Source organism: Syngnathus floridae, chromosome 16, assembly GCF_059516105.1.
Source record: "Syngnathus floridae isolate MCC-2025c chromosome 16, RoL_Sflo_1.0, whole genome shotgun sequence".
NCBI classification, from domain to species: domain Eukaryota; kingdom Metazoa; phylum Chordata; class Actinopteri; order Syngnathiformes; family Syngnathidae; genus Syngnathus; species Syngnathus floridae.
Genome location: NC_142428.1, coordinates 8,275,437 through 8,287,271, shown reverse-complemented (window position 1 = coordinate 8,287,271; position 11,835 = coordinate 8,275,437). Strand labels below are relative to the sequence as shown.

The 11,835-nt window shown below is 41.2% G+C and overlaps 1 protein-coding gene across 3 annotated transcripts in view; it reads right to left on the bottom strand.

The window, feature by feature from the left end:
- tfb1m (transcription factor B1, mitochondrial) overlaps positions 1–11,835 on the bottom strand; it is a 31,486-nt gene that overhangs the window by 14,440 nt on the left and 5,211 nt on the right. Inside the window, exons 1-6 of one of the 3 annotated variants that reach the window (XM_088401390.1) lie at positions 9,487–9,631; positions 8,255–8,403; positions 7,621–7,772; positions 7,296–7,404; positions 6,805–6,956; positions 6,479–6,598 (exon numbers count right to left, since the gene is read on the bottom strand). In XM_088401390.1, the coding sequence (XP_088257516.1) occupies positions 6,479–6,598; positions 6,805–6,956; positions 7,296–7,404; positions 7,621–7,772; positions 8,255–8,387 (666 nt within the window). In that variant the 5' untranslated portion in view covers positions 8,388–8,403; positions 9,487–9,631. Of the gene's footprint in view, positions 1–6,478; positions 6,599–6,804; positions 6,957–7,295; positions 7,405–7,620; positions 7,773–8,254; positions 8,404–9,173; positions 9,362–9,486; positions 9,632–11,835 lie in introns of those variants that run through there. The other 2 variants (XM_088401391.1, XM_088401392.1) reach the window with 2 other exon arrangements.

Sequence of the window (11,835 nt, the reverse complement as noted above, 5' to 3'; positions counted from 1 at the left end):
TGTTTAGAAGGTAGGGAAATTACAATTAGCTAACCTTTTATTTCAATTGATCAGAGGAAGAACAGCATCAAAGTGAGAGGAAATTCCTGAAACCAACACAGAATATTCATAGCTCTCCCACATTCTCCCACTCCTTGTGGTTATGCAACAAGAGTGCAGCTCAAATAGCTGCTCCTCTCGTGGGGAAAACACGAATAAGATCTGCTCCTCTGTGTATTTAACCTACATTCTCCATCAAAGACTCCCACCTAGACTCGCCACAATGACAGATCTGAACATGAACTTAGACGAGGAGGTGGCGAAAGCTCGACACTCGTGAGCGGCGGCCTCTCTTTTGAACCTACACTATTTGTTTGTCTTCTTGATCTACAAATACCCTTCGAGATTATGTAGACCAGCAGAAAGCGCAGAGGGTAATGAGGCGAAGATGGCACAATCCGCCATTCACGCTGGCAAGGATGAGAAAGACATTCATCCGCGTGTCCATTTAACGTCAGTGCAATGGCCAAAATACAACACTCGAAAGCCGAAGTAAATAGCCTTGGTGTGTCATCGCACTTAATGTCCCGCTCTTTGTTTTGGGCAGCTGCTCTCCTTGCTAATGATCATATTAGAGATATAATGTTCTTATCGATGCCAGGGGAGGGAGGGGGGGGGGCTGACCTTCCTTTGTTTGGAGATACTCCTGGCCCCAGTGCACATGCAAAGCTGGGGAACCATGGCAGCGACCTTGACAACACAGTAAACTGCTGAGGAAGGCAGTAAAAGCTACGAGGATGACAAAGGGACTACGTGTAAGAAAACAATACACTGTGACAGTTCCAGAGGAGACTCTTCAATATTTCAGCACGGGGCGACACGTGTGGCTGGGAGGTTTTGGTAGCCAGGCGACGCTATATCGATAAAAATTGTTGATGCTTCGGCTCAATCTCTGTAGATGTGTTCTGGTTATAATACGGAAATGGTTTTAAGAAGGACGACGACGTCACACAAATCAAGACACCCCCTTACGACTATACGTTTGCTGCAACATCACTCCTGAGATTTTGAAGTGTGTAATGTCAACTTTAAAACACCATTTTGCTAAGTGCTGCATTCTGTTTCAGGTGATACGGTTGGAGGAGGAGAACAGTATTTTTTTTTTTACCTTCTAACAAGACCAAAGCCTCAGGCGTTTAATGTGCTGGCACAGGTCCCTGAAAATAACTTTCCCCGATCCTCTTGATACCACGTTTGACCCGTTTTACGAGGCAGTTGGAGGCCAGGATGAATTGCGGTGGCCGTGGAGCGTGTGCACGGTAGGCGGTGAGAAAAGCGTGCAGTCCCGCCGAATAACTTTGCGCTCTTGCTCTTCAAGCCAGAGCTGGGCAACATCAGGTCACAGCAAAGGTATCCATCACTGTGTCTGCCACTACATTGTTTCACCCTCCTGGATTTAAGAGATAATAAATACGACGCTGGAATACGTGCTAACGGCATAGCTGGGAGGGAAACCAAACTATAACTGAGCTGAATGCATCTGCATCCTCCCTGGACAGTCACCAGCTCTAATGGATGTTCAATGCGGCATTAACAAATTCAATTTAGGCTCAGTTCATCTGGCCCGTGGTCTTAGCTGATGACTGTGTACAAGGCGAACATCTGTAGGGCTTTCCGCCTGCGAGGCTCAGTTAGCTGGCTTGAGCCGCCCGGTGCAACCATTACTCAAGACCGGGCTGACGACCAGCCCAGACAGGCCACCATCTGTCGGAGGTATGCCTCCATCTCCAATCAGATCCATCTTGTCATGAGGCGGCCTTTTGGCTGATTCTGCAAATGAGGCTTAGCCATGTGGGTAATTTTCCTTACTCATTTGTAATGAGCAAATGTAGGTCAGCTTTAGAATGTGATTGTATAAAATTAGGCAAATATTTCCAAAGAGTGAAAAAAACGACACAAAATGTTCTTACATAGGACATAATGCGCGGAGGCTATAAGTTATGACTGTCTCAGACTTGAACAATTTTAAAGATTTAAGGCCTCACAAAGTTTGATATATCAGGCAATAATGTTCAAACTCCCAACGATTGTAAAGCAAATGTAAAATCTGCTCTGTTTGACTGTTTCCTCCACAAAATGTTAAAATAGGGCCCCATTTGCACTGTTATAAATGTTGTCTTTTGATTTTAAATTCACGAGTTTGCATGTAAAAACATACCTCCCAATATTTGTAATTATTGGGAACAACTGTGGAGCTCTCCCGAAGAGCTTATGGAGGCATGTTGAGCGTGATGAAGCATCTACTACATGTCTTATAATGCCACTTGTCACAATCTGAAGCTGACTGAAACATATTCTGCTCATGAACACAGGTACATTCTTAGCCAATTCGCTCATTTCTATGTAAAGGGGCTATGGAAATTAATCTGGATGGCTCCGTATAGACGTACCGATGGCTTGATGGGTTCCTCTTGACCCATGACCAGAATATAAATGAGAAATTATTATGATTACAAAAGCAAGCAGACACCAACACTGTGTGTATTTTGTGTATGTGTCTGCACTTGCAGGGGATACTGTCATGAATAGTAAAATATTTGTAATTGCATAAATATCAAACAAGATGGCGGCAAAGTACTTTTTACTCTTAAAACAAAGCTCCTCCACTCAGTTCAATGTAGGTGCCAAACATACCACTTTTGGGAAGATTCATTACATTTGCATTAAAATGGCTAAAATGGTTCAAATAAATAAAGCGACGTGGACAAAAATATCCAGCAAGCTTAAAACCCAGAGGGTTAACTGAACAGATTCCAAGGTCAGACTTTGTGAGAATGCATCAGAGGAGTGCGAATAAAAAAGAGAAAAAGCAGGAAAGGGGGGCTCAGGTGTGATCTGCCTCGGGTGTATGCCACAAGGGAAAATCGTCCAATCGCGACTCTCCGAAACCCTCAAGGGCAATCTCAGTCACTCAATAAGACACAAGCAGATGGGGTCAAGGAGAACAAGGCTGACGGATAAAATAGAGAGGGCTATCATACCCTCCCATCTCAATATTGGCAAGTGCTCATGCAAAGAGGAATCAACAATTGCGTCCTCATTACATTGTTGGCTTAATGTCCAACCACTCCATCAACCTTTTAGTGGACGCGAGAAAGGTCCATTGCTTTTTGGTGAGTGCACAACATCAAATCACTTTGAAAAATGTCACTGAATTGCCATATGTGCAGTGTCGCACCTGCTACTAGCTAAAAACCGCCCTTGGCAACACATTTATATATTTAATCTCATTTGGGTTTCATTGTACATGTAAGTAAGTGTTGCTATGGCCAGTTACCGTATTTTCCGGACTATAAGGCGCACCTAAAAACCTAAAATTTTCTCAAAAGCCGACAGTGCGCCTTATAGTCCGGTGCGCCTTATATATGGACCAAATTCCTAAATTTAAACTGGCCCGAAGCATTGTGTCATGAAATCAATCATAAGTGGCCCGCTGAAGACTATGAACCATGAATCAAAAAGACTATGGATCATTATTTTGTGATTATAAAGTAATTTGTTGCGTCTGAAGTTGAAATAAAAAAGATAAAATGGAGAATGACTTGATTTGGATTAAAAATCTGACATGATGCATTAAAAGTGCGCCTTATAGTCGGGTGCACCTTACATAAGGACAAAGTTTTAAAATGGGCCATTCATTGAAGTTGCGCCTTACAGTCAGGTGTGCCTTATAGTCCGGAAAATACGGTATTTAATCTCATTTGGTTTTCATTGTACAGGTAAGTAAGTGTTGCTATTGCCAGTTAGTATAAATTATTCACCAGTCCTGTTTAAGGACAGCCACAACTGCAAGGCCTACTACAGCAGAACCATGAGACTCAGATTCAGGCATGCCAAGAGCGCACAATACCAAATACCTCTTGTGTGTCAATTTGAGCAAATCCCTCTTCATTAACACAATAGTGTGCCCACAGCTTCAGAGGCGAAGAGATAATGCCAACAATTAGACCAGTGAGCCGATTTATTGGCTATAGGTGTGCGGCACACAGACACACTCGCACATTCAGCTAAGTGGATATTCTTCAATTTTATAACAGAAGAATTGGCTAGGATACATATGATTTTTTTGGCTCACCCATAGATTATTATTTGTTATTTACAAATATAGCTTTGTTCGTCTCAATCAATTCATCAGTTTGTGAGTAAATTTAGATGACATTATCATTATTTGAGTAATTTTGTCCCCCCCCCAAAAAAAGGTTGGGAAACATTTCCCTAAATTATGCATATTGCAGTTTAAACATTACTTTGTTTCAAGTCTTGTTGGAACGTGAAGGCATTCATCAGTGCAGATGTGTTTGAAAATTAATTCTCATGAGCAAGCTGGAATGTTTTGCTTGCAAAGCACCGGTCTACTTTTTTGCATAATGCTCCCATCTACAAGCTCTACACAACGGCAACATATTTTCTGCTCCAACCTTTAAAAAAAAAAAAAAATAACAATTTTCCTGAAAAGAAATTTCCTTTAACTATTTTGTCAGCCTTTTCGTTGTATAAAATATGCAGTGTTCAACCCATGGCAGACTTTCAATAATTTCCTTCCCTCATCACATTGTCAGACAATGTAATGTGTTTGGAATGATGCCGAACAAAGTTACCTTCACTCAAGCAATTGGCAAAAAGCAACCGTGAGATAGATTATTTTCAGATTTTACAAGAAAAACTAATTTCACTCCTCACTGAGAATAATTCATCAGTCCAAAAGAAAATGAGCTTTTTAAGATATACCACAAGAGGTACACCTTCAGACAGACAAAAATCCTGGAATACAACTCTTCATTTTGAAAAACTCTTTTTGAAGCGAGGAAGAACCTTTTTTATTTTTCTGTTTCTGCATTACTGTGCTCCAGTGCACAAGCAGGGTACATAAAGACATGCTTGGATGACTTCTGTGGAAGAACTTGACCTCAACCTCCTCCTCATCAAACACCTCTGATATGAACTACCACAAAGATTGCGAGCCAGGCCCTGCCAGTCACCCGACATCGGTGACCTCTGACTTCTGGACAGAGTACCAACAAACACACTGTGAAGCTGAGAAGGAGGACCAATACTTTATTTCCCTCCCCGTAGGTATAACAACCAGGAATCCCAGATCTTCAGTCCATTTATAGTGTCTAGGGCGTACATACACGCATTAACTCACTCCGAGCGTCGTGATCTTTTATAGGGCACAAGCAGCAGGGGGTTTGCTCATCAAACCGCCATCATCTTTCCTAATGATATCATTCCCACCAAGTGCCCATTAAAACATTTAGAGCGGGAAAAATGGCTTGTGTGGGCATGTCGGAGGTGCTGAATCTGCAGTGTGATCCCTCTGTAATCATGTTTGTTTGTATGGTCTGCGTGCGTGTTTGTGTACATTTACAGCAAAATTCAAAATAAGGTGCTAAGTGGCCGCTGACTGTGATGAAATAATTATCGGGAGCCATCTCTTCTAAGAGAATGAAAAATCGGCCCTGGTCCAATTCATAACATTTCCGAATTATTTATTCATCCAGAGTGCGTCCTAAAGATCCACAGTATCTTCAAGGGACATCCATGACATCAACTTTATACCTGCCCTTTAATCCAGAAACAGAAAAAAAACATTTGTACCAGGTCGTAAGGAACCTTCTGAGTCATCCTGCCTATTATCTTAAAAAAAAGATCTCGATGAAAGCAAAGGTTTCATTTTTTTTAATACACCCTCTAGTCTTACTCTAAATCCTGACCCTGGAAAATGAAGGAAAAACATCTTGCATTCCCATGTTATGCAAGCGCTCGACTCTTTCTTCCATGGCTGATCCACGCACGGGCTAAAAGACAGAGGCAGAAAATGGGGCCTAAAAAAGAACTTGGGCCTCATTACGAGACGCAGCAGCGTTAGGGTGCCACATCTCAAATACCCACCAGGCATCATTACATCCCAGAAATGGTCCAAAGACAGAACAGAGACAAAAGTGATTCAACACAGTCCTAATGAAGGCTTGAAGCAAGAAGGGTGAAGAAGGGATGAGTGATAGTGATATGACAAGGGATTTGCGATGACAACACGGGTCCAGATGAAGAAGGCCACATATTTAAAATTGAGGTCCCGCAACTGTCCTCCAGGAAGAAGCATGATATAATAACAACATGTCCATCTGGCGTTGATGACCTTGCAGCCATCATTTTACAACCGAGTGAAATAAACATGGAACTTTTGAAAAATAAAACAAATGAATAAATCAAATGTGTTCTGAAAGATGAAATGCTATTTCAGCAACACGCCCCTGAGGGAGCATGTGTGGATTTTCTACGCTTAAGCAAACACATCAGATGATGATTATTGAGGGGGCAGCACTCATGACTCCATGGAGATTACTAAACACACTGCCTCAGTAAGAAAATAGAAACGATTTTGCGCTTGGTTTGACACTGCACTGAATGCAAAGAAGAGCCAATTTGAAACTCCTACCTCTGGTTTGGGGACGAAGGCCTTTCCAGGGATGGTGAAACGGTGGTGGACGGTGCAGAGGTACTGAGCCATGATGGACAGACGGCTCCTCTGTCTGCTCTTTGTGCTGGCTGTCAACCTCTGGTTGGAGAAGACAACAACACAAGACAAGAGTAAGATTCACTGATACATTTGATAAGCTTTTGGAATTATAAAATTTTGGAAAGGAAACCAAATAAGGGTCCAATTGTTTTTTGTTGTCATTTTGGTTAGTTAAGGAATTTATTGTGACTGCTTAAGACCCCTAATATACATATAGTTGCTACTTATTCACACAATTGCCACACCTCTGCGACCTCCTTCTGGAAGGTGAGAGTGAGTTGGGTACGCCCAAAGGCAAAAGGCCCGGTTCTGTTGGCTATGTTTTCCAGCCAGTTGATGATGAGGGGGGTGGAAACATTGAAGGGTAGATTGCCTATGATATGAAGATTTGGTGGATCTGTGGAACACACACGTAAACGCAGACATTAGGGTTTACATTAGCAGGTAACATGTCAGCTCATGCTCATACTATGATCAAAGTGGACTCTCCAATTAACCGACCACGCAGGTTTTTAAATGTGGGTGGTAGCTGGAGAAAACACACACAAGCATAAGAAGAACATTTCCACCGGGCTGCCCATTTTCAGCAATTGCAGCCTTATTTTGCACGTTCATCCCACATCAGAAGGTAAGCTCGTTTTGCCAATTACTTCTCTATTGAATTAACATGAGAATTGACTGAGACGCGTCTTGCTGGCAAAATAGGTCGTACACTTGTTCAGTTAAATAATCTCACCCTCCTCCCATGGCTGACAAATACTTCTTGGGAATCCTCTTTCCATTCTGTAGGTAAGAATGTCACCATGGACAATTCTCACCCTGCCTGGTGCAGCTTCAGATAGCAGCTGAGGAAACAGAGAAACATCCAATTAGAAATATGACAGACCATTCACTGAAAAAATGCAGCTCATCACTCTCCCTCCAGGTGGCGGGTAGCAATGAAGCAGCAGAAGAAAACAGCTCAATCAAAATATCTTCAAAAAGGACAGATGCAAGTGTTTTGTTGACAAGGTGCCAATGACATTGAGATGCTGGTGCATCTCGAGTGAAGAGACTCATGCCTTTAATCCGGGGATGAAGCGCGAATCCTTTTCCACCACAAGCAGGTCCGTGGCCCCGGCGTTCAGAATGGACCGGGTCAGGCCCCCAGGACCTGGACCCACTTCACACACGTGGGCATTGTTCAAATTTCCTGCTTGTCGCACTAGTTTGTCTGAAAAGATGGAGAGATGGATGATCAACTTAATACCGTTCTGCACGTAAGAAGTGAATAACGCATCGAGTAGAGGTCAACAAATTATACAACAGATTCCAATCAAACGATTTCATCAGTCTTGCATGTCCAAATGTCCATGAATAGAATGGAATGAATTATATGCACTATGAAGATGAGATGCATTAATCTAACAGTCACCTTGCTCAATAACAAAAAGGCACATTAGACCTGCAGTGCATTTACACATAATCATATTAAGCGCCACAAAGGCTGATGACTAGCTTTTTCAGTTTAGTAGATCTCCTCAACATGACCCACACAGGAAAGCCTGTCTGCTTGAATTCTGGAAACACGACTGCGTGGAGCTGTGCACTCAAGTGCACTGGTGTAGACAAAATAATGAGGAATAGGAAGTAGCAGGTATTGGTGCAATGCAGATAGTGGAAGAAAAGGACAGCGTGCGTGGTAGTATGACCAACCTGTGAGCCTCAAGTCCAAAAGAAAGTTTTGGGAAAGCTGTTTCTCCGCCCGCAGGTGGTACAGTTTTATGAGCTCGCCAACAGTAGGCAAGGGAGGCAAGCGGAAAGATGCAAGCTTCCCCGAGGCAGCCATTTCGTTTAAATATACACTGCGAAAATAAAAACAGAAAGATTAAATAAAATCGGATCAATTTTCCTCAGCTACAATGACTGGGAGACATAAATTTCTGGAAATTTTAATAGACGAAACATGGACCCTCATAAATTGTGTTAATCAGATTTGTTCTACTCACTGGTCATCAAAGATTTTATTCATATTGTATTTCATGCTGTCAATAAAATACTTTCCATTAAATCAACCCTTCAGAATGGGTTACTCTTGAAGAAAACACACAATGTGTATCGTAGTTTATTCCAATAAATTCTGATATGTACATTTAGGAAAATTACAGGAGGAAGTATAGAAAGCTTCCAACACCACATCCGCCAGTTTGTGCACTGTACAAGAAACTTATGGGGACAAAGACAGTGTTGGATAAACAACAAAAAGGAAAAAAATAAATAAACAAACAGAAAATTGAAATATCTAGCACCGTTTTGTAACAACACCCTCAGGCGTTTCTATTTATTCGCGTTTAAATTGTCGAGACGTTTCTTGCAAACGTCCGTATAACTTAACAGTGCTGCACAGGACTCCATTTATGTCCAAGGTCCTTGCGCGCCATCTCGTGGCACAATAAAGTACAACATACAGTACAGCACTTTCCACGGAAGCACCCAGCGTCTGAAATACTTCCAATTTAAAATGTCCCATTTTATTGACATATTTTTAATGAGATGTAATTAATGAATTGCAAATTGAACTTTTATTTATTTATCTAATGGTAAGAAAAAGTACAAAAACAATTTAGTCACTCACGACTCTATTCAACATTGACTGGATGCACACATGCGTTCTGCAATCTAAAAGTTGCTAAATAGACACCAACTAAATAAATAACTTTAAAAAGGGTTGCCTATATGATTATAATCGTTTATGTGAACTGTGAAACGTGCAGGCGATTTCATTATGAAGCTTAAGTTTACTTCTCACTTATTACGCATTAGCTAGTAAAGGCTGCAAATTATAGCGGAGCATAGATTCAACAAACCGAGTACAACGTGAAAACAAACGGAATAAACTATATGAAACGTAATGAAGGAAAACAAAACACATGACCCACGCTTCTCACCTGCGATGCTTTTCTTCCTCTTATTTCCTTATTCGTCATGACGTTGACGTCAAAATATCCAATGAGATCACGAGGCTCGCAAATTCCACCAATCGATTTGCGCAGGCGGGGTTTGGGTTTGCCCTTCAACAGTCGGATGTTGTTGATGTAATGACAATTTATGACCAGAAGAGGGTGGTATTTCAGTGACGCTGCTGCGTGTAATTCTATCTCCATCCCATCCTCTTCACTGTAGACACCAGTATCAGCCTGCTAATCCTCTTTTAGGTTCAACGCTTTCAGCCGTGGCGCTTCTGATCTAATGAATTCACTTCCACAATCACTCCGACTTCCTCCACAATTTTGTCACAGTGTCGTCTAAAACACCTCGACCAGACGTGTCAAACTCAAGGCCCGGGGGCCAGATACAACCCGCCACATCATTTTACGTGGCCCGCGAAGACAAATTGTGCATCAAATTAGTGTGTCATTACTAGAATTGCAAATTGTTCCCACTTTCAATAAGATCTTTTAAAAAAAAAAAAAATTGACAGTCTGATTTGAAAATGATTTATTTGTCAGTTTGTTTCGTAGCTTTTACTGTATAGAATATGAGGTGCTCATACATTTATTTGGGTTGACAGTCATAATGGCCCTCTGAAAGAAGCTTTCATTCTACATAATCCAGCTAGATAGACAGAAAGACATATACACACCTCGAGAGATATCTACCAAGGGAATTAATGTTTTTATCAACTGATGAATTAATGCAGGCATTCTTCTCCCAGACTGGTCTGCAACTTTGATAAAAGTTTCAAGCTCACAGTAAACGAATGTATTATACTTTCTGTTTTCATGACCTTTTTTAGTGATAACATTACTGCTTCCCTTTTTAATCCCATTATGGCCCTGCGTCACTACGTTCCTTGGATGAGACCAAAAAAAGTGTTGCTAAAGCGACAGCAGTGTTTTGACGACAGACACAGTCATTGAGCCCCTAAGGAGAAGTGTAGGAATAAAATTGGTGCTTAAAGTACAGATTGGGAATTGCATGACCACATCGAGTCTTAAAAAAATATATTATTCAATATACATACATAAAACATCTATCAAGTTAGTGTGGGAATGTTGCTATTCAAACTGCTTACATTTCTTCTCGGATTCATAACACATGTGCCCAGACAGGTCATGCATGTATTACATGCACTGTAAAGAGGGAAATCATAACAAGCCTCTTCCTCGCTGCTTCCCGCCACATGACTTCATTTTAGGGTGTGGGAATTATGGCCTTCCATCAAAATACTCTTCTCATGACCTCATCTTGGATCACCCTTCCTCTTTGATACCACAACATATGTCATCCTTCCGAATATGACAAGGAAAGTGTTTGATTTGATTATCTTTTGGTGACACATAAAAAGTAGTAGATCTGGTTATAGAGCCTGTGGAGTGACCTCCTGTGACCTAACACTCACCCGTTGTTCTGTCTTGCACAGACACACACATAGACGGAATAAAGTGATAGGTGAGGGATGTCAAAAGTTATCAATCGGATGGCCTGTGCAGTGTGCTTTCACTTCATCAACAGCATGACATCAGCACAACACCCGCCCAGTTTGATAACGAGAAGAGAACAATACTGCTCTTGGCTCAGATGCCGCATGAATCACAGAGGATGGAGTGAGTGCAGTCATCACATCATTTAAAATAGCTCCTCAGTGACTTGTAGTGCTTGATGTGACTTTTTGTTTGCTTTGGTTTCCAATTTCTTTATATTTACCAGATGTTTACCTCGATGTGGTCAGCAACACTTGATTAAACTGCATCACATGGAGTATTCCTGCTGTCCAAATTTTGTAAATAATTTCATAATTATCACATTTTTTTACCATTATTTATTTATTTATTTATTTAAAAATTATTGAGCAATCTTAAGTGCTATAATGCTTTGCTCGCTTTTACACTCGCTGAACAAACATGCAGATTTTTGGGTCTGCTGGAAAGTGATGATTTTGGAGGTACAGGAATTCGACCCAAGGCTAATGATATGTTTGCATGAACACTGAACATTAGGAAAATAAGTCAGCCAATCCGAAACTAAAATAGCCATGAACGTTAATAAGAGATATATACCAGTGCAAAATAAAATAATCAAACATTTAATTAAATCCTGTTCAGCCTAGTCAGTGTGGTCAATTATTAAAATCAACCTATTGATTTTTTTTTTTTTGTAGTGGTTGTTCTCATTAGGTTTGAGGGGGAGCTGGAACCTGTCCCAGCTGACATAGGGCGAATGGCATCCTGGACTGGTCCCAAAAAAATTGCAAGGAGGAAACAAAGAAAACATTCATAGCAAAGGAACACTTAGAG